Below are 27718 nucleotides of genomic sequence, written 5' to 3'. Positions count from 1 at the left end.
AGGGATGCCACTAGTCTTCAACTGTGACCTCTCTGTCAGTAATTTTTCCCCTCAGGATACCTCAGAATGCACCATTTTAAAATTCTCTAAAACTCAGAACCATGGAAGGTCATTGCCCCCGACCCCCTGCAATACTCGTGTTTGTAGCGTTCGCTGCATGGTGAATCTCAGTCACTAAGAAATTTGGACCCCTATAATAAAGTCCTAGCTAAAAGCCTGTACAAGAGTGAAGACTGGGATTCTACAGTCCTGAAGCTGCCTTCTATCTTTACTAATGGCGGTATGCAGGATAAAAGGACACTTACTTGATCTAATGCTATATGTAATCTTCTTCAATGTTTAGGTTTATTCATAAAGATGGAAACACATTCTTCTATTACAACCCCTGCACACCATTCAAAAAGGGAGATTCATCTGGAGAATGCCAAGCAAATGAAATTGCGGTAAGTAGAAGCAACAAAATTGTTTTATTCCTATTCCTGAACCGAAGTCAGTTGTTTTTATCAGCTGAACAGCGGCGGTGGCCAGTTCTGTCCGACAAGCGCTGTTTTTGACGGAGGTGTTTGAAATAGCACATGATCGAACAGGGGGCGGGCGACGGGGCTTCGGGATTGGTCCATTGTTGTCTCTTTGATTATCTTTCTGTCTGCAGTATTGATTAGTGTACTTCTTCTCCTTAGGCCTGCCAATATGACGGAAATGGATACTATGACATCGGGGATCAGAGCAGTCTAGCAACATCCTATGATACAAGCACTGGTGCAGTACTCTTTTCCTATAGTACTGACCAAAGGTACGTAAAATTTTGTAAAGGCTAATAAAGCTTCTTGACTAAAGTTGATATACATGTACTTGTATGATAGTCAGTAAGAAAGAAAGAAAAAAAAAAGTTGCATTTCCTGTTTCCTGACCTACCCTAGAATAACCTGCCTTTTTTGGGTGGGCAGTGGAGTCACATAGTTTCCAGTTAGAGAGATTAATGTATCCACAGATTTTTAACCCCTATGTAAATATACGTGTCCTCATACATTTCAGTTTTACTTTGTTAAACTGTATTGTATCACAAGAGTTTGGGCCAAAGTCTAAAAAGATTGTAAAAAAAAAAAGAAGATAATCCCTACCTACCGACCCTAATTTTATCCGTACTGAAACAGGAAACACAACATTTTTTTCCTAGGCCTAATACTGTTTCTAAATGTCACTTTGTTCGAAAGCTTACAAAATGTCTCATGAGGTTTGTAATAAAAAAAATTTTGTACCAGTTAGAGATGTTTGGGATTTAGATTTGACACAAGCCTTTACATCCAACAGTAACCGGAAAAGCAACATCAACTTAGTTTGCTCCGCCAGCAGCACTCCAACTTTCACGGCTCAGGAGAGTCCAGCGGGGTCGGGCACATTTGTAAGGACGGAGTCTCACCACGATTTACTGTCCAGCACTAACCCTGACTAAATTTCTTGGGGAAGAAAATCAAAGGAATGAAAAATCTGCATTATGCATTCATGTAAAAGCATCAACAAGACAAATCCATCATGCAATGAAAATGAGATTATGAAATGATGATTAGATTTTTTAAAGTTCAACATGTTTTAAATTGCATTTGTAATTTGCTATTCATTGTTTAAAACAAATGTCAAATTACTCAAAATCACCATGTTTTAAAAAAAAAATCAAGCAATGTGATCCAAATGTGATCCATGTCTTCTTTTTTGATTGGAATAACAATAAACTAAAATTTTGTCTAGTAATGCAGAATAAACATTAACACTAGAGAAACTCTACTTCACTTTGCTTCTCCAAGAGATTGTAGTTCAAACCAAATGTGTTATGACTGGGTGGTCAACACATTCTGACTAACCATTCTTTTTTGGTTGTTGCTGTCCTCGCATCCTTCTCACCTGTCCTGGTATTCTCCTCTCTCCTCCTGAATGACTCGCAGCACTAGGAGTACAGAACTTCGCCTGGAGTGTACACAGGACTCAGCAGTCAGATTCACAGCTAGTGAAAAGACAGGAGTCCCGGGGAAATATGTAAGTCCCTGTGTGTTGGTGTGCTGTCTTTCCATTGTTGTGTCGGTCTATTGGCAATCTTTTTTAAGCATATCTTTATTATTTTGCTTTTCCTTTCATCAGGTATATGGCTTTAGCTGCCTTTTTTTAATACCTTCATGAAAAATGACAGTATAGTTTTTGGCCTGTCTGTCTGTGTGTGTGTCTTTCTGCATTTTGTGGTTAGCATAACTTAAGATCCTCTAGGTGGATTGTAACATTATGATATTTGGTATGCAGGTAGGTGTTGGGAATACAAAGATCAAGGTCAATTTTGGGCCCCTGCTGTGTGACATTGTTTTGTAGATGTTTCAAGTGCTTTGGATTATTTTTCTTAGTGCATTGCCTAACATGAAAAACCTGCAGCAGTTGAATATAAAGATATTTACTATGTCGATGCAAAGACAAACAAAATGACAGAAATGTCTAAGTCTAGCCAAGAAACCATACATCTATCGAAGAAATAACAAAGGTAAGTGGTCAGAAAATTGATTGTATAAAAAATATAGCAACACGTATAAACCACCAGATCATTTCCATACATTTTGTAGTCGTTGAATTTTATTGTGAAAGGCAAAGTAGATTAAGGCAAGTAGTTTGCTAGTTTACACTAACCAGTGTATAGTTACTAGAGTGGCAAGTTGAGCAGGCTGGAATGTACCCCTGGCCAGAATATACCTGGGTACATTTTGGATGCGGTACATTCCTGTGTGCAACACCAGTAGATATGTTTGGAGTGATGTCCTCTGTATCCTCTGTGTCTTCTTTACTGAACGTTTTCATCTCCTAACCCTTCATGACAGGTGATGACCATTAGCAGCCTGTGTGTGTGCCCCGGGAGGTCGAAGGATTGCAATGCTGCAGGTGCCGCCGCAGGGCTCAGTGCTGGGTCCACCATGTGTATATTGTAAGTACACCACCATTGTGCCATTACCACGATGACATATATATGTGGTGATAAGTTAAAACATTGCTTAGTTAACGTTACCTACCCTATTCTAGCTAAAGCCTGTTATTGTGATTTCTTCCATGCATAATTTTCTGGCATCTGTCCATATTGCAATGTTTCATCATTGTTCAGTTCCAGTTTGGAATGTTTCTTAGAAGTAGTGCTGTAGGCATCAAACCTCTGAATGTCTGTTCCATCCCCTTCACCATCAGCGAGAGCCAGTCAGACCTCTTGCTGATGTTTTAGGCAAATGACAATCAATTAAATGCCAATCAATTGGTACCAAACTACCAAACTATTTTGCAGGAAAGTAATTGGAAGAGCAACCTGGAGATAAAGGAGAATGGATACCAGGTTACTACCTATGTACCAGACAAAATACTACAAATGTATTACTTTTTTCTATCTCCCCTCCTAGGCTGACAGTGTTTGTGCTGGTGTACGTGGCAGGAGGGATGCTATTCCTGAGGTTTGTCCGGGGAGCAGAGGGCACTGAGATGATCCCCAACTATGAGTTCTGGGCAGACTTCCCATACCTAGTAAAGGTGAGATATAGACAGCATGTCACCGCAAAAAAACAACTACTAGAAATTACCAGAAACTAGCTGTTGAATGTATTATTTTGTGTTTGTCTGCATAATGATATTATCCTGCATATGGTTTCCTTTTACCTTTTCCAAAGAGAAACCAGATGCAATGCTCTGGATTCTGATGCAATGCTTTCAGTCATCCTTGTTCCTGATGAAATCTACAGGTAAAAGTTATAAAATATGATGTATTCTAACTGCTTAAATCACAGAATGGCATGCAGTTTATTGCATTTCTACATTTTATAGGTCTTGATAATAGAAAATGTTAATGATGATGATGATGACTGGGAAAACTTGCTAGACGATTGCAATTCATTACACGAGTCACGTGTCCCTAAGGTCACATGCTCAGAGCAATTGAATCGACGTCACTCCTGAGGAGGGTTGAGGTAAGATCGACCGAAAATTCGAGGTGAGCTATTTTGAGTTATGTTGACCAAAAGTATTATGGATTGTACCAACATGGATGAGCTTTCATGCTGATATGAAGAAACTAACATTATTTTCTTGTTGTTCAGGACGGCTTCACGTTCGCCACACGGTCATGCCGAGGAGAGGAGGCGTACGCTTACGAGAAGATCTAACCGTCACACTCGATCACCACGTGAACAGTCATCATCATCAACATCATCAACATTTGTTTTAAAGCAGGAACTTTTCCTTTCTGAAGTTTTCCAGAATTCGTTTGATTAACACATGGCACCTGATAATAGTAGTCGTAGTGACTCAGCTGTCTAAAGAAATTTTATAAACTCAGGGTAGACCCAAACGTTACAAAGTAACCTCTTCAAGGGCTGTGTCCTAGTCGTTTGTTGCATTAGAACATTTATGCAGCAGTATCAACCTTGTTTCTCATCACATACTTCCAAGATATTTGAGCTAGTCGCAACCTGTAACCAAAGAATTTGACCAGTTTTGAAAGAAATTTTCCATCATCGTTCATATATTAAATGTTAACCCAAAACTTCAAATGTAGAGAAGGCCTGGCCAAAAGAAGCCTAACATTGTCCCATACATTAAAATAATGCAGTGGTTTTGCTTTAAGTCAAGCATCTTGTACAAATATTGACAGTAGTCTGAAATTGAACCTCTCTGTGCCTGAAGTATATTGATAAGAGTGAATGTGATGAAAAAAGGAATGTCTATATTCATGTAAATCTTTACAAAATCTTGTGACAGTTGATTTTTCAATAAATTTAAAACTGGGATCATCGCTGTCATAGTACAGTTGTATTTACAAAGGTAAGAGTTGAGCTTATTATTGGATTCACAAACAGGACTTCAAGTGCAAGCAGTAACTGATAAAGTTATGTTATTGTGATGAAGTACTGGTATATAGAATTCATGACTAGACAATGTCCAAATTTAAAAAAAGTTGTATGCAAACATGTAATTTCATATCAGTTTTACACACAATTATTCATGGTTGTATTTCTTCATTGTTAGCCAAACTAAATCTTTCTTGGTTCTAAATTTGTCACTTTGTAGTTTCAAGTACTAGAAATAATTCATATGTGAGAAGTGGTGCCGCTTTAATAGTGTTGTTTGGGTGGAAGCATACAATTTAGTTACTCCTAATATAACTCGTAGTCATGATATATCTATCACACATTGTATTCAAGGTTTTGCACCTGAAAAATGTAGATCAGTTGATTTGGCAAAGAAATGCTAACAATATTTTATCAGTTATTGTTTATTCTTATCAGTTAATTCAATTCTATCATGTAAAGTTTCTTAAATTGGACCATAAATAATGAGGTTTTCCATGTGAAGGATTTTATGTACTTACGAGGGGCGTTCAATAAGTAATGCCCCTGACCCACTTCCAGCTGTCTGATCTAGATGAAATGTTGCATGTGTAATGATGCATATCTCTATAAGTTATGTTGCAAAAAACAGCTCTGAACTAATTGTGGTTTCTGATTTACTGGTGTTTGAACTGAGTCAGGTGTGAAATGGACCAGGTGTGAAAAAGAGCCAGGTGAGTGTCGCGCAGTGATTCGGTTTTTGTATTTGAAAGGACGCACACCAAAGGAGACTTTTGATGAAATGAAAGAAACTTATGGTGATGATGTCCCATCATATGACCTTGTAAAACGCTGGCATCCTGAATTCAAACATGGCCGGAAGTCTGTGGAAACAGCTCCCAGACCTGGTCGTCCCTCTTCTGCCATTGATGAGGCATCTGTTGGAGGACCAACCTGGGGTGTTCTACAAAAACGGTGTCCAGAGTTGCATCAAACGATGGGAGAAATGCATAACTCTGAGTGGTTCCTATAAAGAGAAAGACTAATAACTGTGCCAAGTTTCATTAATCTCCTGCGATTGAAAATGGGTCAGGGGCATTACTTATTGAACGCCCCTCGTAAGCTACATGTACCTTTGGTTTTGCAGTAGTCAAAAATATTGTTTTTGTCTATTTATTTTATTATTGTGTATTGTTATTTTGCCTTGGAGCTGCTTTTCTGTCCCTAATCAAGGTATTGCTTGTTCCAGGTTGATTGTCAAAAACGTTCTTGAAAAGAATTTCAAAATCTTTCTGAATCGTTACTTAATAGGAAATGATATAGATATGTATACTTTTGGACATTATGATTTTGAAAATGTAGACAAGAAAATTGATTAATAGTCACTGGAGCTTACAAATTCTCTTTGACTAGTATTTGACATATATAATGTCTGTTGTATTTGAAATGTTTAGTTTTCTTATTACTTAGATTGTATACTTTTCTGAAGTAACCTTCCATTTACAAAAGTGTGTTTCTTGGTAGAAAGTGGCCATCTCTAAAACTTTAAGTACCAGTTTCGTAAGATGTTGTGTGTCTTCAGAAGAATGAAGACCTTGCTGAAAACAACTGCAGTATTGCTATTACTTGTTTTTACACTAGTTGTAACCCTTTCACATGGGGCAAAGTTAAAATAATATGCTTAAATAATGTAAAATTATGCTTTAATGTTACTTAAGTTCATTTTCAGACTAGTATTGAAAATCTTGATGTGAAAGAACACATTAAGTATATATATCAGCAGCTTCATGCCATAGAATGCTATTTGAATGTATATATGGTTGTATTTGGCAGAGGTTTAATAAAGGTTTGGTGTCTTATGTTTTTGTCTCGTTGGATGACATCTATAAATTCTATTGCCATTGTATTAGTTAGAATAATAACAATAAGTTGTGAGGTTAAAGTTTTGCCGCTAACATGTACATGTAGATCATGATGGCCACAGAATGCGTTGGGATTAGCTTCCTAATTTTAGCTTTGTTGGTCTTTCTGAATTTACCATTAAGCGTTGCCAGCATGCCCCTACTCAGAACCTCATGTAGATTTTATGCAAGAGTTCCTAGCAGTTGTTTTATGTACTGCAGCATTATAGTACTCTCCAAGCAGAGGTTAAGCTCTGGCTGTATTGTTTTTAATGCGTTTTTAAGGCGTTTTTATCGAGCTTTCTATTTTGTGCCGTTTTGTTGATGTCTTGAGGCCTAACAAAACATTACAAAATAGAAAGCCTGATAAAAACACCTAAAAAAATGTCAAAAAACAGCCGGAGCCAAACCTCTGCTTTAAGAGTAATGTTTATTTAGCATTACGATCCACAACATCTCTTTCCTGAGAGTAGTGAGATATAGTCATGAATGACTGGTAGATATCTAGGGTTGATTTTTTTTTTTTTTTAAATAAGGGAAGAAAGCGTATATCTAATGGCTTTATATATGAGGGTCTGCATGGGGGGTCCTGACAACGCTTTACGCTAAATTCGGGACGGTCGACAACGCTTTACGTTAAATTCACGAAGGCAGGCAACGTTTTACGCTAAATTCAGACAGGCTGACAACGGTTTACGCTAAATTCTGGAAGGCTGGCAACACTCGACAGGTGGGGTCGTGCTCCGCAAGAAAGATTGAAATTTTGACTCTCTGAAACACTATTCCCTGCATTTTGAAGGGAAATGTTCGCTGGCAAACAAAGCTAAGTTAAATGGCATTTCTAATTAAAGAGTCCCAGGGGTTCAGCGTAAGCTTATGAGGGTGACGTCAGCCAACTTATTTTTGCAACGTCGTGCGCCGAAGGAAAGTCCGGGAAAATTTTGAAATCCTGCCCCCCTGAAACGCCAGTTTTTTTGGCTAGGTGAATAGAGTGGCAAAGGAGATCCGGCTAAATTTTGAAATCTAGACCCTCTATAAAACGATATTTTGTGCATTTTGATGGGCAAATTTCTATTAGCAAAACAGATCTTTGAGGTTGACACACATCCCCAACATATTTTCAGAATTTCGAGTTCCAAAGGCGCGAGGCGGCATAAGGAGGACCATGGAAATTTTTAAATCTTGACCCTCTAAAATGATATTTCCTGCATTCTGATGGGCAAATTTTGCTGGTAGACTAAGCTAACTTCAATGACATTTCTATTTGCAAAAAAAGAAGAAGATTTTTGAGGGTACGCAAGTGAGGTCCGGGTAATTTTTAGGCTTAATTACGCTTTACGTGAAATTTTTAGGCTAGATTACGCCTTACGTGAAATACACTGGCTACGCTTTACGGTAAATTTTCCATCCTCACTACGAATTACGTGAAATAAAATAGCTTACCCTACGAATTACGGGAATTAAAAAGGCCTGCCTACGCCTTACGGAAAAGAGTATACAGACCCTCATATATTCTATATCATCCAGAACTTCACAAGAACTCTAAACATTTCACGTAGGTATGATGTCTTTGACCTCTTGTTTGACCTGCACTTTTGAATAGTCTCGCCAGGTGACGGTTTTACAATGACCTGGAATCTAAAATGGCCGCCAAGTATGCCAAACTTTCGCGATCATGGCATCAACTTTGACGTTTTTGTCAACCTTCAGCGGTGAATTGCAATAACATCGATTTTGAAGCCCAGGTTAAGTATCCTTACAGGTCCTTAAGCTTGCCAGAATCTCATCTGAAGCGTTGATCAGCTTTGAAGCGACATATCTTCGAACTGTCTTCGCCGTAAACATACTTCCGGGTATAACGAGGCTCCAGTTGAAGACTTCTTAACAACAACGTTAACATGGATGCCAGTGCACTTGAAGTAGACGCCTTTAGCTTTGCTAGCGTCGCGGTCCGGCTAGACCAGGAAGGCAATCACGACGAGGCCATCTTCTACTACTTGGTAAGTTGATGAGTTGGTGATGTCAAGTTTGCCCCCCTCCCCCTGAAAGGCTTATCGATGATTCATCAGCAATTAAGCACCACTCCCAGCCACGAATGTTTGTATAGTTGTTATTCTTGTGCTGTACGTATACAAAAAAATCTGATTTATCAATCTTAAATCAATATTGTAACTGTTGTAATACCACTCACTATCTCTTCGATGTTCCAATGCTGATGGTGTCTTTGTCTTGGAGAAGAACAGTAGAGGGAGATCTTGCAAAGATGGGCTGAGCTGTGGATGGAAGGGCGGACAATGGTTAGCGGGTGATAAGAGACATTGGAAACAATGACAGAACGTCTCTTGGTATCAGTGAATGTAGTCAGTGATATAGACATGGCGATTACAATGATGAACAACGTTCTCTTCAAATATTGTCTCTGAAAGTCTGTGGGGTGACTGCCTCATTGTCTCTTGTCAAGTAGCATGTCCAGTGGTTAGACCCAATGTAGACATAGTTTTTCCCGATATCTGTCGAGATGTCGGGCGGGATCTTGAACGTTGGCTGCGGGACACCCGTGGCGCTTGTAGTCATAAACAGCTATATAGCTAGCCTAATGAGCCCGCGTTATATGCTAATGAGCCCTCCTCTACGCATCTACACGTGCACGGAAGTTGTCGGGGACCCCTGCTAAGCTATCGGGGACCCCTGCTAAGCTATCAGGGACCCCTGCTAAGCTATCGGGCAAATATTCTGGACCTTTTGGGAGAAATTCTGCCAATATCTTTATGGCGTCAAATTGCAGTTCCATCTAGCGGCTGAAAAAAAGCTGTCGGCGAGAGGTTGTCGGCTTGCAGATATCGGGAAAAACTGTCTAGATTGTGCCTTAGTGACCCTAGCCTCTGGATCACAAAATTGTGAGTTCAAAAGCCGGCTATTGACAAATTTTATAGTTTTGGGTCTGTCTGTGTGTCTGTCTGTGTGTCTATCTGTGTGCTTGGAGAGTATAGCACTCATTGAGTTAAACTTTTCGTGATCACCATCATTATCTGTTACATAGTCATTAGTGCAGATGCTACATCTTACACAGCCAGGTAATTAATAACACTGTTGACATCATCATCATCATCACAGTGAGTTGCCCATACCACTGGTTCTACTCTTTCCTTCCAGACATCTCTGTCTCCCATAGTATTCTGTAGATCCTCGACCCGCAACTCCACATCATTTACAACACTGTAGCCGATAAGCGTCAGAACAGGGCTCTAGCCAGCATCCGTTTTTCCGTCAATTGACAGAAATTTTCTGTGTGTGATGAAAAATTTCTGAAACCAATCCGTCAAAATTGATGGACAAAAATTCTTGGAGGAAGCTACAGACGGCTTGGGGACGCTGTCCACGGTAGGAAAGCCACACACTGTTTGTTTTGCTATTGTTATGATTGTTGACTTAGTGTGTCGGTGCTCTTTTGCATACGATAATCTCATTAAAAACCTGTTTTTCAAGGTGTCAGTTCTGTCTTTCTAACTTAATTTTCGCGGTTTTCGCGACAATGGGAATTGGCTGATGGAAAAAAAATTTGAGCTGGCTAAAGTCCTGCGTCAGAAGGATGACAACTGAGACACAACAATTCATCAGTTTTGACCTTTTTATTCAAAAGTCTTCATCACTATCAACGCTCGTTCCTACAGGAGGCAGCGGAAGCTCTGCGGAATGCGGGCCAGGCTGGATCCAAGCTGGCGGTGGTGGAGAAGGCCATGGAGTACCTGGACAGGGTGGAACAGCTCAAACAGATCCGTAAGTCAACAAACCAGTTCAGACCAACCAGGTGTGATTTCCACTGGGATAAGGCCTAGGAAGTACCAACACAGATGAGCATCCATGACCCAAGATCTACACTGGGATAAGAGTAGTTCTTTCTATTTCAAATGTGGTTGTAACACTGAATTTGAATTGCAATAATACTGCTATAAGTATAAACTGACCAGAGAAAAGTTTGAAACATTTAGGAATCACAAGCATTGATATTGTGTATTAGTGGGAACTGTTGCTGATATATTTAATCTGATATTAAAGTAAATATACAATATTATAGGAAGATATTTGTCTTCACTAGAAGTCCAGTGTTTGCATTATCAATCGCTTGTTTTTACCTTAAGAATAAATCATGTTCTAGTTTGTACAATAACCTTAATATTATTCTGGTGATGATTTTTTTTCATAACATGGTTAATTTTTTTTAAATATAGGTGATAATGTTACACTATACCCTAGATATTATAAGTTCACTTTTCTCATCTGAATATAGGCACAGGGGGAGGAACCTTCCAGATGAAAACACAACAGCAGGTATGATTAAGCTCTACAGGAAATCTCAATTATAGGTGTATGAGATGGTAGTATGGATCATGGTGAAATTTGGGATGAAAGGCAGTATCAGCAGTTAATGTTGATTTCAGATGTACATGTATATGGAAGTTTTAGATACAATGTAAAACCCTCTTTGCTAATTTAATATCAAGATGAAACAAGCTAACACTTGGAACTATGGGTATGATGTCATCATGTCTACATGTACATTGTGTGAGCTGCATTTCACATTTCTCCTGCAAGGGGTCCTTACTGAGCAATGAACAAGCTGTAAATTTTGACATTACCAGTACTTGATCATAGCAATTGTCCAATGCTACTGTATTTCCTGATCTATCAACAACTTGAATTGTGGAGCTTTTACCATGGTTAACATTTGGAGTGAACAGTTACCCCATCAACTATGAATTTGTCTGATTGGAATGTTGCTACTTTTAGCTGACTCAAGTTCAAATGAAGTCCCAGTCCTGTGCAGTAAGATTGATTTTGATAATCTTGAACAGAGATCCACTTTTAATTGTGTTAGTCTGGAACTATCACTTAGTATTTATCAATTGTTAAGGAGTGAACGTTGCTTGTACATATTGTTATGATGATTTATGCGCTGGTTTTACTGGTACAATAGAAGTTGATTGTAAATCATGGCACAATTCAGTTTTACTGCAAGGCCGATTTGATACATGTTTTATCAATTAATAAATACTACTATCTCATGCAGATTGACCTTGAGAGGGCGCGGTTCCTGATCGAGCAGGCGTTTGAAGAAGATGAGAATGATAATAAGGAGGAGGCGGCTGAGCTGTACATGGAAGCTGTGGAGCTGTGTCTCAAGGCTGTAAGTATCACTGGAGACATACCATAGACTTACAGGTGTAGCAGTGGCTGTTGAGCTGTATGTGTCTCAAGGCTGTAAGTATCCCTGGAGAAATACCATAGACGTACAGGTGTAGCAGTGGCTGTGAAGCTGTGTCTCAAGGCTGTAAGTATCACAGGAGAAATGCCGTAGACTTACAGGTGTAGCAGTGGCTGTTGAGCTGTATGTGTCTCAAGGCTGTAAGTATCACTGGAGAAATGCCATAGACTTACAGGTGTAGCAGGTGTTAGCAAGAAATACCCCTATAACCCCTGCTTTGCCTTTTGAACTTGCCAAAGCTCAATGTTTCTGACTTAGGGTGAAGAGATGCTGCTACAGTTCAGTTCCTAGAAGTAGTCAATGGAGTTAGAATTTTTGACACCTTTATGGCACTTCAAGTTCTATCAAGTAAATGACTTCAAGGACATGTAATGGATACTTTAAGCTGACATAAAGAACATTATTAATAAGTTGACTTTGCAGCTTATCAAAATCTATAACTGTTAGCAACCTCAACTACCATTAAAACTTTGACCAGGTGTTCTGTGTCCATTTGATTTATAAGTTATTATTAAATTATTTCTTGCACTTAGTCTTGAAATCCTAAACAGTCTTATCACTAGACTGACTACAGCAAGGATAATTACTAAAGCTTCTTTTCCTCTGAATAATTTACAAAACAATAACAATGATATGTCATAATTATATTTCCCAAACAGGAAATTGGTACAGATGAAGTAGTCTGCTTGTTCACTTCTAAGGAAGTGTAAAAATTAAATCAAACTCAGGAAGGCTCACTCCATCATTCCTTTATTAATTGCATCTATGGCTACAAATGTAATCATTGTGGGATGATAATCAGGTTTGTGAACTCTGAAACTATACAGATATCAGGAGACAGTACACATTGATTGATTGGTTCACATAATTAATACTTTAAATGTTTGTTTTCCCTGTTTGTTTTACTTCTGAAACAGTGGAATAGAAGAATTTTTTTTTAAATTTAGATGTTTTGCATCAGTGCAACATTGCCACACTCTCAAAGCAGAGAGTATGATGACTTAAGCAAGGTTCCCATCCACAAGTTCAATTTAACATTACTTTATGTACGGACACTACTGGGGGAACGGACACCACTGGGGGTACAGACAATTATGGGGGTATGGACACTAATGTGGATACGGTCATTACTGGGGGTCAGACAGTCCTGGGGGTACGGACACTACTGGGGGTACGGACACTTCTTGGGATACAGACACTACTGGGTATGAACACTGTCTCTTTTTGGGGGGTAATACCTCCAAGTCATGAAAGCTTGTGATAATTTGAAAAGCAAATAATAGACTGACGATGAACAGAGATTTGTTTAAAGCAAGACACATTTATTTACACACTTCAGTTCCACAATATTTCACTTAACAACAAATACTGAAAGTCCTTTACACAACTCATATACATATAGTCTATATGTTAGGGAGAGAATTGTAATCTGGCTGTAGGGATCTCGATCAGAATCTTTAGAATTTGTTGTGCAAGTGGAGAAATTCCCTTGAATTTTAAAGTACAGAACTTTTCAACTTTGATTTGTATCACTTTAGATCAGTGGATTCATTTGAAACTCATGACTTATAAATGGGAGATCACTTGAAGATATTCCTAGAATTTTGATCGCAATCTCTGTCAACAGCAATTCCACATGACGATAATATATTAGGGACTAGTCACACAAACAAGTGTACACATCAAGTCCTTATGAGGTCCACATTGATGTTTTTGTGTCGTACGCACAATATGCACATCATACACACCTCAATAGTTTTGTGTCAGTTATAGGTATGCCTAATGTACTGTACATATTGCCTGCGTACCTAAAACTAACACAAAATGAGTGAAATACATATTGTGGATACGACTGTATGAAAAAAAGTCAACATGGACCTCATGCGGACTTGATGATGAACACTGTACATGACTTGTATTCCCTCATATGACTACTCCCTTAGATTGTGCATAACAATATAGATCTACAAATGACTGTTGTTCTGCATAAACAATGATTATTTCCTAGAATGCATCAACATCTCAACACTGTATAGTACATTGTACATATTGTCTAATATAGTGGACTGTCCAAAAATACTTTTTTTCACAAGGCTATCTTACACTGCTGTTTACATGTTGAGTAATTGTATATTATCCATAATATTGTACTACATGAAACTTTGTTGATTCATTTTCAGTACATCTAACTAAAGCAGTTGACAGATATAACAAAAATAACAGATGTGACCCTGAGATAAAAGTGTACCAAACAGTTGTGGCAAAGTCCAAACTCTAAACGCATCATTGCAAAATAAACGGAATGGCAAAGTAGTTTATGGCCTATGTTTTGATAAAATACTGTGAGTCTTGAAACATATGCGGTGGTTTTATTGTCACAGTTTTTGCACTGATGACCTTTTCATTATTAATCTATGACATCACAAAGTTGCATTTCTAATTCATTATTATTGAACTACAGAATTTTGTTTCAGCTGCAAATTCAAACTCTGCTTTTCCCTCCATTTGCTAAACAAAACAACTGCAAAGTAAGTGAATTTACAGTAGACCGATCCCACCTCAGATGCAAAACACAAAACTTACATTGAAGTGTAATCTATTCTCTCATTGGTTGAACTGCTCACTCGGATGGTCAGCTATGATTGGTCAATTGATTTTCTGGATGCTATCAGTCATTCTGAAGTTGCTTTTTAAAGAAGATTGAAAATATTGATTTGAGGAAGATTGATGTTCAAAGTAATTGTGAAATCATTTAGCCAGTAGAATGATTTCTCATATCAAAAATTATAATGTCATCATTGTTAATGAGAAGGGCACTTTGGAGAGTACCCTGTGTTGTCCTTGCCTTGTCATTCATGGATTCTGATCTCAAAAATTATATTGAGAAAATATCATTCTGTAATTTGAAATTTGGAATTATCAAGACATAATTTAACCAAAACAGTTTTTGCAGTCAGTTTCAATCATCAGACTACTGCTCGTGTTATCTTAAAGTTGCTTATAGAAGAAAATTGAAAATATTGATTCAAAGAAGATTGATGTACAAAGTAATTGTGCAATCATCTGGCTAGTATAATTATTTCTCATTCCAAAAATGATCATCATTGTTAATGAGAAGGGCACTTTGGAGAGTACCCTGTGTTGTCCTTGCCTTGTCATTCATGGCTTCTGATTCTCAAAAAATTATTTTAGGAAAATATCCGTAATATGGAATTGTCAAAACAATAATTAACAACTCAAGGGTCTTGTAGAATACTGCATGTTTAACAATTTTGAGAAAAAAAAAAGGTTATTTTCACATTTAGTTCAGGTGAAAATCCCTGCCCTAACTTGAACAAACATTTACTTTTTAGAGAAAGGAGACTACGGACGGGGAACTACAAGCCAAGCTGGGAAAATTGGCCACAGATGCAATAGAAAGGTAAGCACCTTCACCTTAAATTTATAAACTGTTGTTGTTGTTGTTGTTGTTCTTGTGGTAAAGAACAGAGTTCCCTCTAATAGCGCTAACTCACCACTTTTGTTTGAGCTAAAATAAGATAAAGCCCTATAAAATACCATTTTGGCAACTAAACAAATACCAGAAACTTTATGTGATGTAATGTAGTTCTATGATAATCTAAAAGAAGAAGAAGGTAGCATAAAAGATCATCTGATTATCATTATACTATTGGATCCCCACCCCAGTAGTTTGTATCATTGCATATTGATATATCTTGAAAGTTAAAATATCTGGGATTTCATAGATGATCAATATATATTATGTGAAATCTTGTGGGTTTATACAGTAGTTTCTGGAATATTGAATATCATTATACTCCTAGTCTAAATGGTATTCCTAAATGTTAGATTTTTAACAGTTACAATGACAAAATTGTTCTTTTCCCTGATATTAATTTGTCTTCACATGTTATGTTGCATCTTTTGTCAACATTAGCTATTATGCCAAAAAGCAGTTACTCAAGCAACATCAAGCAACTGGATAAAATCATATCCAGTTGCTTGAGTAACTGCATTTTGGCATATCTTATTAAATGGATGTCTAATCTTCATCGACATAACGTTTAGCTATTAGTTGTAGGGCATCCAAATTCTATAGGCATAGACTCGTCCGTGTTACAGAAGACCTTTCAAATGACACCAGTGTCTATTGTTCTCAGAGCTACATTCTTGGAGTCACATTCAGTCATTGGCAAATTGGTAACGTCACTTTTCATCATCATCATTGACATTCGCTGTTGGCCAAGCATTTAAGTTCAAGTCAGATCAAGCCTCAGTTACATGTACTGCTTGTGGGTGACAGTGTGGCTGCTCATACCCAGGGCAGTACAGAAAAGTCTGGAGCACTTAGTCCAGGGCAGGGTGGGTGGTGGGTGAAGGAGGAGGAGCCTCTCTTACTTTTAAGCCTTTTAAAAAGGCTTAGTTAAGGTCCTGTGGTATATTTGTGGCTTGGATTATTTTCCTTGGTTATGGACGATTGTCTTGGGTATGACATTTAGGAAGATGGAGCTCATCCCTCTCCTTCTACAAACTTTTGTCTCCCAAACCAAACTCAGGTCTGCATTTACAGTGAGGAGCACATTTGTGTTAAGTGCCCAAGGATTTGACCAAGAAATCTGTGATCTCTTCATTTTTTTTACTTCTGGACTCCACTTACTGACAATTACTACATTATCATTCATCTAATGCTGACTTTTACGCATCATACTGGAGAAATACAAGTATACCTCCGTACCTAAATCCACCATATGGTTGACTGTACTCATTAACATTTACAATTAACACTTTCACTTTAATTCAACACTTTAAATCAACAATACTTAAACTAGCCACAAAGTACATTCAAATATATCTTTCCTTAGATTCATATAGCATAAGACTACATAAAATTTACAGTTTTAACATAAATGTCTGCGCCTCATAATAGCCAATTTTACACACTTGTTTCATGCCCTTTGAAGTACTTCTCTCTCTCTCCACAAAACTTGTCTGGCTCTTTCAACATACCAACAGAAGTTATTGCCACTGTTTGTATCACATGTACAACATAAAGACTACAAATATATTTTTGTGACATTTTCTGACTCTTACATATATATATGTTTGTCCTTGGTGCTGAATGATTGACTATTGTTGCTCCTGCATTTTCACATCCTTGAGTGAAAGTAAAAGTAATTTCAAAGATGACTTTCACACATCAGTTCAGTTCAGTACACACATACACTCAGTCTAGTGTATCTTCTTAATAGTATTCAAATTCAGAGGCAAAATTCAAACCTACCTTCAATAATGTCAGTAATTTTTCAGTTCAGTGCAACCTAATAGTTTCTACACCAAAACAAGACACTAAGTCTCGCTGTTATCTGGTTATCCATCATAGATATGTCAAAGTTAGAACACCAGAAGTTCCAGTTTAAACCAGAGACTGAATTTCCAGTTTAAACCAGTTTCTTCCTGAAAAGTTACAAATGCTATTTTCCATACAAGACATGTTCACTAAGTGTACTTATGTACACAGTACTAAACAGTCTTAGTGTAGAATTGAGAGAAGTTTTCCATCAGATTATCTAGTAGATGAACCCTGTATGTGATACTTAATGTTATAAGTATATTTGAGCCTGTGATTTGTGTTATTTAATTCCCTTCCAATAAGGAATTTAGGGGATATATACACAAGCAGTACAGTAGTACATTTTCCGGCTGTAGTCATGCATGACCTCTAAATTTCTGGTAACATGATACCTTGTAATACCTTTAAAGCCAGGTTACCCAGTGGGCAATCTCAGCTTAATACTATCTGCTCTACAAGTAGGCAGCACGTTTGAAACTACTAGTAAGTTGCAACAAACTAAGTATGGTTGCACAGTACAACTGAGAAACTGGTTGTTTGGAACCTTGGATAATATATATATATCTTTATAACGTTATATATTATATTTACACATACCTAAATCATAACATTTTACTTCACATCACAATACTGTACATTATATTTTACAATATTTGTTTATATATTTATTTACATACTTCCTGAATTTTTTTTCCTGGACTTAATGTAATTAACGGCATAGAACATTTATCCGACACTTTCCAGCATTTTCAACACTGAACCATGAATAAACAAGCAGGCTTTTGGGCATTCCGGAAACTATTTAGTGCACTGCTTACTATGTTTCCCCGGCCATCACTACACGTGCATTGGTCTCCCACTTTCCGTGGTATCAGCAGAAATTAACACTTCAAAGAGAGTGTAACTGATAGCAAGTCCCTTGGGATTCTATTCCCAGGGGAAATTTAATCCGTCACAATAATATGACAAGGCTGATTATCAACGAATTTCATATTTACAACGTCAAATTTGTATCAATCGGCAGGCGCTTACTCAAGGTTTCATCGGCATGTCGGTAAACTGCCGGCATCGCGATCTAAACATGGCCCAAAAATGCATCAACCAGTGGTAAATCCTTTCTGCTGTTCCGCTACACGGTTATGACGTTCTATGAAACTTTTAATCCGTTGTTTGATAAGCAAATGTCGGTAAATACGTTGTTTTGTGAATGGTTCCCAAAAAATATACCCACACAACACACTACAAACTCCTTACAGTACGTCCCCATGTGGGGCTGTTGGTATCGCCGGTGAGATCCGCCTTGCTGTGTATTGGGATGTGAGCATTGCAGATTGGGGGTGCTGATGCACATTTTCAAAATGGCGCCTGTGTTCGGAAGGCTGCCGATAAGCATAACAAAGCCGCGTTGTACTTGAAGGAGAGACATTCCAAGGCATGTTGGTTGTCATCAATGGACAGTTCATTGATTTGTTATTTATTCACTGTGATTATGGTTTTGTAATGTAAAGACGTAATGTAAGATCCCTCGAAATCATGACCTCTGCCCCCGTCCCACGGCTTCATTAACGGCAGGAAAACACACCGGAAGATTGATTAACTTGCTGCTCCAACATGCGATCTTTGAGACCTCAAATTTTCAAGGTTTTATGTCATACATGTTACTGGTTTTATAAAGCACTAGAAAGAATTTGCATGCCAGCGGTAGATTTTTACTGACAGATAGGTGATGAAAAGTGTCGGATAAAAGGGGTGTCGAATATACAGTTTGTGCCGTTACCAGGTGTCAGAAAAAAATGAGTTGTGCTGTACACTGTACTATATACATTCTTCAACTATAGTACATAAGCCCCCTTCACACGAGAGCACGAATGAGCAGGAATGCCGTCCGAATGAAATTTTTTTTCTATTCGTGGAAATTCCTCGCAATTCGTAATGTATTCTAAACATTCTTACTGCATTCGAGATATTCGTCCCCGTTCTTTTGGCTGGCTCGAAAGTTTTTGACATGTTAAAAACTGTCGAGGTGCATTCGAAGTGGAGAAATATCGAATGGCATTCGTAGTGGATTCTTAGTGTATTCTAACTATTCTAACTGCAGTCTGACCGCATTCTATGGCATTCTAACATTATTCGAAACATTCTTATCTCATTCGATGGAGAACCGATACGGCAAGCCACCTCGAATCCTGCCAGAATGTGGCCGAAAGGATATTTCGAATGCCGTAAGAATGTCTAGAATGCACTACGAATTCACAGGAATAGACAAGAATTTTCATTCTTACGGCATTCCGGCTCATTCCTTCTCGTGTGAAGGGGATTTAATATGTTGTTTCTTTTAATTTTGATAATATCTGCCATGAAAAGTTTACTTGTCTTCTCAAAGTTTAGTAATGCACATGTTATAATTTGCCAAGAATCTCTTCAGATTCTGTCATTCACATCTGGAAAGTGATTCTGGATTATGATTTTTGGTTGTTTCAGAGAACGTCACTTCTAATTTGTATGCTAGAAAAATTAGTGTTTAAATTTGAAAAGTAGAAGAAAGACATCACTTAAGCTTTCCGTTTCACAAAGGTTTGCTCTGTGCAAATGAATCTGGGACACACCCTCCAAATTTTGTCGTTTGAATGACAAGATAATACATATGAGAGCAATCAACAGAATGTCAATAAGGATCTGTAGTAGGAGACTTTGCCATTTTTGTAGACCCATTGTTTAAAACTTGACATCACTTGGCGTATCATTGCTGGCACTATCTCTATCTCTATCTCTTCTGCCATTGGCGTGATGCCCCAACTGAATCATCTGAATATCGTTGACGTTAGCATTGCTGTGATAGATTCCATTGTGGTTTGCATTGCTGTAAACTTGTGTGGTCTTGCCCCCGAAGTAGCTGTCGTTGTGTTGTCTGCAAAAGCATCTCCGGAAGAGCGCGATGTAGGCTTGTCGGAAGCTGCGGTTCATCACGCCATAGATTACACTGTTCATGCTACTGTTCAAGTGCGCAAGAATGATTGCCATGACGTACACAGGCTTTGGCCATTGTCCTTTGGAGTCCACCAAGAAGATAACACCATACGGCGTCCAGCATAATGCAAAGCTGATGAAAATGACCAGCAGTGTTTTGAGGAGGCGAATGTCACTGTTGGTCATTCGGCCCCATCCCTTTTTCTTGGAGTGTTCCGATACTTTGAGGCTCTTGTCAATCTTGGTGGACTTGCTCATCATGGGTGACTTTGGAGGGTACTGTACAGACTTTGAGGCCTTCATGTAGATGATGGCGTTTTTCCCGGACAGTTTTGCTAGGTTTTTGCGGCTCTGTTGTACGTGGATGTACAAGCAGATGTAGCAGAAGATGACGACACCCATAGGCAAGCCGAGGCCCAACAGGATCAGGAAGAGTGTGTAGCTGTAGTCTGCGAGGTGGTTGTAGGAGCAGATCATGGTTTTGCGGTCGTAGTGATGCCCGCCCCAACCCAGGAAGTTTGGCAAGTCCAGCAGTGTGCACAGCACCCACAGACTAATGGCCATGAGGACGGTCTTCCTATGAGTGTAGATGTCGTGGTAGTAAGAGTTGTGGCAGATGGCTATGTAGCGGTTGGCAGCAATGGCGGCAATATTGTACATGGAACACACGCAGACAATGACGCACATTCCACCAATCACGTCACACAGCATCGGCCGCATTTCCCAGTACTCGCCATCAGACATGATGCTGATGATTGTGAAGACATTGATTATCGAAGACACGATAATGTCGGCTATGGCGAGGTTGACAACAAAGATGTTTGCGAGAGTTCGAAGTCGCTTGTGAGTTGCGATGGCGGCCATGACAAGCACGTTACCAACACAGCCAGTCACCATCCAGAAGATGACTAAGACAAGATAGATGATTTTCAGCAGGTACTCATTGAAGCCCTGCCAGGTAGGATCCTGCTCATAGGTGTCATTGCCTTGGATCAGAGACAAGTTCATATCCTCCTTGTACATTGTGATGTTCCAAGCCATTCCTCTTCACTGCAGAATCAACTCCTGTAGAGAATAGATTGTGGTATACATGTAAGTGAAACAGTAGAACATTTTGGCAGATACATGTATTGCACATTGAGGCTTCGCTTCAAGAGAAACAACTATGTGGGCTTTTAGCCAATAGTCTTCCTTTTTTCTTTGAATTACTGGGAATTACTCAATTAGGAGAACCAATTTGAAATCATCAAAATCATCAATATATATTTAAGAACAGGAGCCACCTAAAAAAGTAGGTAAAATAGGTACAGATATCAAAAATATAAGTAGAGTACAGTAAGTTGAAAGTGCTTATAGTCACTTTTACTGTGAAATAAAATCCATACAGTTTCTCAAAGTGTCGTTTTTGGCAAGCGCAACCCTGGCGCGAGGGAATGTTCCATCAGCCGTGACGTGACACCGTGATGTAAAACAAGGGAATGTTCTTGAGAGGCCCACTATTTGATCACAGATATAACGTTACCGATGATGGACAGTGAGGAAGTTGAGTACTTTTTACAGTTAAGTCATTTGTACTGATGAAAACAAAAATTGAACAACAATAATACAAAATGCCCCTGCATTCAGTTACAGATACAGTAAAAAAGCATATATTAGGCTGTAGTATAATCATCAAGATATCAAAAGGAAGACTCTATTATGCCTTTATACCACACCCATTAATCACAACCTGAAGGTTCCTGTTATCATTTAAGATCTCAAAATCCTCAGCTTTGAGAAGTTATATTTACATTACAGCTATTATATTTTTCTGATTACCGAATGGCATAAAACCCACATCATAATACATGTCTTTATGTTAACCAACCCCTTGGTAGACCAAGAGAGAGGATTTATCAATTAATCATTTGGTAAACATACAGGAGTCATACTGCATACATGAATCTATTTTGTCTGCAAACAATCTGATTCCAAAAAAAGGATTTGACAATGGAAAGGGGATTTAAGGTGTTTAAGTGTGAACACTTTTTAATAGAATACACCCATTTTGAAATGTGGAGTGCAGTTCAAAGATAGCTAAGAAATGATTATTACACAATTTTTTGTCCATCTTTTCTACATATTCATGTGGTAGCCGTTGATATCATGGAAAAACAAAGACAACTTTTTGTTGGTATCGAATGCAAGTAATGTTCTCTTTTTTTTGCCCACATTTGCACATCCTCCTTATCATGGTAAGCAACCAGTGTTAGGTTTCCTCTCCTTAAAGTAACACAAAGTGCAGGACATTTAAGACATGAGATCAGCATGTAAACATTGCCTTCAATAAACGCATCAAGTCCATGTCTAAGATTGGTCAAACCATGATGCAAGCCCCCTCCATTAAGTAATTTCTATCAACAACAAAAAAACTTCACTCTCGTAAAATAACTGCTTAGAACTTTCATAAAGCCATGGACAAGAAAGTCTAGTGACAAATAGTACCTCAAAATATTTCTTATCTCTTGCACACATTGAACTGCAGCCCCAAAGCAGAATCAGGTTAACTTCAATATTTGCAGATGGAAAGCAGAATGAAAAGAAACACGTCAATACAAGCAAACAAGTAGCTGCAGTCGTTTGCCATACTCAAATCAAATACACTTGCCTGATTGTTAGCACGTCCCGCCCAACAAGATGCTACCCTGGACAAGAAATCCACCGTATGTACTTAAGACTTTGGTGCGTCTGTTTTTATGGTGAGCTATTCACCCACGCCTGCTCAGTACATTATGATGCAGCATTAGCATGTGGGGGTGTATACTCAATTATTGATTCTCCAACCAATGAAATCAGTCAGATATCCAGGGGGGCATTATGATTAATTCTTGACGTCAACAAAGCTGAGCAGTGACTCACGTTGTTTTTGTGTTTTTTTCTGGATTGAATATATATAGAGCAACAGCCTATTAGACTGTTAAAGTTAACAACACGTGACCCAAACAGATTTATAAATCAAGAACAAACCAACTGGGTTACTAGTATATAAGAACAAGAGTTATGCCCCAGTTATGTCCACACAAGTTATGTTCCACAGTAGGAAAATGTATTGGGATATGACCCTGATATTTGACAGAAATTACATTTTTTGCAGCAATGCGCTGGGTGTTCATTTATTCATCTTGCAAAATAAATTCTGCTTTAGTGAACATGTATCTCACATGCATGTACAGGAAAACCTAAACAATACAAGCACCAAACCACCTATTAGTAAATGAATACTCTTTATTGATAAGCTCAAAGGAAAGCATTGGATCATAATGTCTTCACATTACAACTGACATTGCCAGTACTTTTATACGTCCAGTACCTAGCATGTTTTTATGTCTTCATGTGACACTGAAGGATATCACTGTGTTTCAAACACTTGAACAGGTGAAGCAGGACTAGCGTCAGGGGAATCCTGCCTAAAGTAATGTATCCTATCATTTGCAACAGTCTGCTGGAGATCAATCCACTGCAGACATAGCATCTGATGTCTGTCATAGGTTAAAATGTGTCCACGGTAAGCTTAAGACCAGTGATTCAGTGTCATCTTCCCTTGGGGATGATATGTATCAGTTTTGAAATGTCACCGGGCTAATGGATGGATATATTGGGCTCTTAACAGGAATTTGAGTGCTTTTTTCTATGGAACCTTTGGTGACAGGTGCTTTTATAGGATTAGTACTTTTATACATTGGATTAAAGTTTGCAAGGGCAAGAAGTGGAAGATAGATAAACTGGGAGCTTAATCCAATTAGAATTAATGCTATAGGATTGGAGAGAGCTAAAATTATGCTGGTTTCGAATTGAGGGAATAGTGTGGGTGGAAATAGCAAAGGATGTCATGTTCCGCTACTTTCTTAGATGAGAATTTACAATATTAAATGCAATGATGCAATGGAATCAAATTTTGAAGAGCCATTTTCAGAATCAACTTTGATCCATATTCTATTCCATTCAATTCTAGTCCATTTGTTTTGTTTTTGTTTTGTTTTGTTTTGTTTGATGATACTTGATGTTACTTTGATTTACTAGGACTGGAATAGACTCCCAAAGTGGTTTCAGTTAAAATGACTCACTCGCTCGCTCACTCACTATCTGGTTTATGGTCCGTTGTTCCCTGTCTTGCGAGGGTTGGACGTTTCGTCAAGTTGTTTTGGTCTGATTGCTGCCCTCCATCCGTCTCTGTCAAGGGGGTAAGCTTTTTGCAAGTGCAGTTTTTTTAATATCTTCATTGACGATGTCAAGAAAGCTATAGTAAAGCTTTCACAGCCACTGACACTACTGCACAAACATAACTAAACAATATAAGTTCCAAACTCAGCAGCAATCCTGACAAGATGGCAGACACTCATGACAATTCATCTTTCAGAACCAAGGAGAGATACCCCACCTTTTATTTGCTCCGAAATGTTAGACTGAGTTACTCAGAGAAGCAAGTGTCCTTTCAAATGTTGTAGTTCAGAAACATTATTTGGGTGAGTTTCAATGTCTTAAAGATTATACATATCTTTTTATGAGCCCATTTTGAATCAACAACCATTCATTGCTCAATCACTCATATCACCATATGTCTCCAGTTACTGAAGAAGTCAAGACTTCAGCATTTTTTTAAATCTAACACAGAAGACCATCTACTGCACTTCTGTGCAACTGTTTTTGATTTAGTTGTTCCTTGGGCTATTCAAAAGTTAGACAGAAATTTCTTTCTCAAGAAAATGCAAATGACTTTGATACAGAAAACAGTTGTAATGGAAAGAAAAGGTTGAGCATGTGCTTAGACAAGTGCGCATCACAGGGTCTGCTCGTACCACCGGAGTGCCTGTTATCTAGGCATCAGTGAGCAGCAGAGCTCCAGAGACTGTACAGATTAGTCAGCATGGCTGTGTCCCATCAGCACATTACCACTAGTCTCCTTGGACTCTTATCATCACCAATCTCATTATAACCTTTCTGTGTCCGGAATAGACCTTTGAGCAAAATGTCACTTTATTCAGAGTTCACACCTCAGGTTTAGTGATTTTTTTTTCAATGCCATTTTGCAGAAAGATGACCTTTACAGGGTGAGAATACTATATTGAAAAAAAATTCTATCTTCTGTATATCTCCTTCAATACTCTTGACTTCAGGGGAATCTAGCTAGTGTACATGTAGTTTACACAATATCAGTTCTTCCTGTGCATATCCAGGACTAGGGACCTTAGCACTTATGTCACGAGCTAACACCCCCTGAGAGCTTCAGTAAAGCTAAGCAAAAAGGAGTTTCTCTTCACGGATTGACCCCTTAAAAGGCATTACTCTGCTATTCATGCACAAGAAAGTAAAGGTGTCTTTGAAAGTCAGATGGGTGTATTTCCCTGGAGTCTTTCTAACTTTTGACCAAATGTGGTCTGTATATTGCTTTTTTGCAAGTGATGTAACACAATTTTGATAGAAAATACCATTGATGATGCAAGATTCATTTCCTGGAAATATTGACAAATGTTGACTTTTGGAAAAAAATGCATAAAATGGCAAATCTATTAAAGATAACTCACGCTATTAAAAGGGACAAAAACAGGTACTAAATGTATGGTGTATTTCCTCATATGATGTGGCACCTCATATGAGGATGAACTGAACTGAACTGAACTGATTTCCGGACCGTTTCTCCACCTTCCACTTAATCCAATTTAGGCAACTATATGGAAACTGAATAATATATGAAGACTATCAACAAGAATTTAGGTCACTGGTAAGTACAAAAAGAGTGCTGAATGGGGCTTGTCCTAAGAGGGGCTCATTTTCCAAAGTTTTCTTTTCATTAAAGTCAATGTAATGCATGGCACTCCCAGGGTGTTAACCTAGAGGCTTAGAAGATGGTAACTGATAGACTGTATCGGATTTCTGATGTGTGCTCAAAGGAGGCTTTGAAACAAGGATCAAGCCCTCTACTGACCACAGCTGTTGCTTTTATATTCTCATGGATTGCAATAGTCATGGGAGGCTTGTCTGTTATCATCGGAGCATTCTCCTTTCCATTTATCACTTCACTGGGGAGTAAAACTGCCCTGAAAGGTTTACCACAATCTAACCTTCAGTTGTATAGTTTATAAAGATGGTGTCATACTGTCTGATGCAAGATCTTCAGGGAAATTGTATGCCACACCCATGATTAGGCTGGACCTTCTATGAAAGCTTTTAGCGCAATGCAGCGAACAGTTTTAAGTGGTTTACAGTCTTTGGTAAAGCTAGTTCACCTGTATCTGCTGGGTAACCTATATCTATTGTTTTTAAGATAGGTATTTAGAGAAGGTGTCTTCAAACTATTTCTTATAGTATTGAAATACAAAATGTATGAAAATAATGGTCAATTGACTTGATATCCCTCTAAATACCCTTTTTTAAAATGACGGATAAATTTTGAAAGCTAAAGGTGAACTAGCATTACAACCAATTTACTGTTTTGCCACTTACTCAAGAAAGTTGTAACTGTTACAATATCATAGCTTGATATAAGGGTAAGTAAAAATTATGAAGAATGAAATTTATGGTATAGAGATATACTTCATTGTTAAGAGTACAATATTTTTTTAGAGTTTTGTATGAATACCACATTTTCAATGTGCTATCAACTGAGTAACTTGGGAAAAAGTCACTCACAATCTCATTAACAATGGAGAGAAGTGTGCTAAGATGAGTGCTCAACTCTTTGAAAAACAAAATATGAGAGACATCAAAGATTTTGGTAGGAAAGCCATGGTAGGAAAGCACACAGCATGTTTGTTTAAGTGACAAGATTCTTATTCAACATAGTAACAAGAGAACCAAGGCTTAAATCCCCACTAAGGTATAACATGCATTGGCATAATACCGGTAGTAAGACTTATACCGGTAGATTCAAAATACTGGAACTTAAAGAGATCTACACATGCAACAATAGTTATTTCTGAGCTGTGCACACTTCAGACATCTAGGTGTCCAATACATCATTTACAAAGCATCGATAACAATGCATTCGAAGACAACAAGGCCAAAAGTTTTCAGTATCTTTTTCGGGGTAGGCAGCTCGTCGTGGGACGAACACACTGTCACATTCATTGCCAAATTTATAGATCATAATTACACATGCTCACGGCACAAGACGAACATGATTCAACAACAATCTTGAATTTCTGTTGGTGACCTACAACTCATGTAAAAGTGTGAAGAACCGTTGCATAATAGCCCGGATCTATGACTGAATGGGCAAAATTGAACGTACGCAGCCATTTTCCCGCCATTTTTATATCTACGCTAGCAGTGAAGTGTTACGTCATAGCGGTTGTGACGGACAGAATATAATTGAAAATTCTTGACAGTATACGTCCGTTTTCTCATGACATTTTGTATGCTCATG

The 27718-nt window shown here is 38.2% G+C and overlaps 3 protein-coding genes across 4 annotated transcripts in view; 2 read left to right on the top strand and 1 right to left on the bottom strand.

Annotated features, from left to right (window-relative positions):
- Positions 1–289: 289 nt before the first annotated feature.
- LOC118424462 lies at positions 290–5342 on the top strand. 2 transcript variants are annotated; one of them, XM_035833033.1, is made up of 6 exons: positions 290–443; positions 681–793; positions 1941–2031; positions 2853–2956; positions 3417–3543; positions 4107–5342. In XM_035833033.1, exons 1-6 carry the CDS (start codon positions 336–338, stop codon positions 4170–4172), a joined length of 609 nt encoding a protein of 202 aa, XP_035688926.1. In that variant the 5' UTR covers positions 290–335; the 3' UTR covers positions 4173–5342. The 2 variants fall into 2 exon arrangements, with proteins under 2 accessions (XP_035688926.1, XP_035688927.1); XM_035833034.1 differs by lacking the exon at positions 1941–2031 and adding an exon at positions 1312–1402.
- A 3008-nt stretch (positions 5343–8350) lies between these two features.
- LOC118423951 (calpain-7-like) overlaps positions 8351–27718 on the top strand; it is a gene marked incomplete in the record, with an annotated part of 72371 nt that continues 53003 nt past the window's right edge. Inside the window, 5 exon segments of the mRNA XM_035832281.1 lie at positions 8351–8736; positions 10408–10513; positions 11025–11065; positions 11805–11921; positions 15353–15420. Coding sequence (XP_035688174.1) covers positions 8635–8736; positions 10408–10513; positions 11025–11065; positions 11805–11921; positions 15353–15420 — 434 coding nt within the window.
- LOC118423953 (melatonin receptor type 1B-B-like) overlaps positions 19632–27718 on the bottom strand; it is a 45009-nt gene continuing 36922 nt past the window's right edge. Inside the window, exon 3 of the mRNA XM_035832282.1 lies at positions 19632–21381. Coding sequence (XP_035688175.1) covers positions 20065–21357 — 1293 coding nt within the window. The 5' untranslated portion in view covers positions 21358–21381 and the 3' untranslated portion in view covers positions 19632–20064. The remainder of the gene's footprint in view (positions 21382–27718) is intronic.

This window comes from Branchiostoma floridae, chromosome 10 (genome assembly GCF_000003815.2).
Source record: "Branchiostoma floridae strain S238N-H82 chromosome 10, Bfl_VNyyK, whole genome shotgun sequence".
NCBI lineage: Eukaryota > Metazoa > Chordata > Leptocardii > Amphioxiformes > Branchiostomatidae > Branchiostoma > Branchiostoma floridae.
This window is presented reverse-complemented; position numbering and strand designations above follow the sequence as displayed.

What these genes read in the sequence shown, in the direction of transcription:
- LOC118424462 (XM_035833033.1), top strand. Translation starts at nt 336, where the DNA reads ATGTTTAGGTTTATTCATAAAGATGGAAACACATTCTTCTATTACAAC. An exon ending in GCCAAGCAAATGAAATTGCG is followed by an intron (nt 444 to 680) that starts GTAAGTAGAAGC and finishes TCTTCTCCTTAG; the next exon opens with GCCTGCCAATATGACGGAAA. An exon ending in CAGGAGTCCCGGGGAAATAT is followed by an intron (nt 2,032 to 2,852) that starts GTAAGTCCCTGT and finishes CCTTCATGACAG; the next exon opens with GTGATGACCATTAGCAGCCT.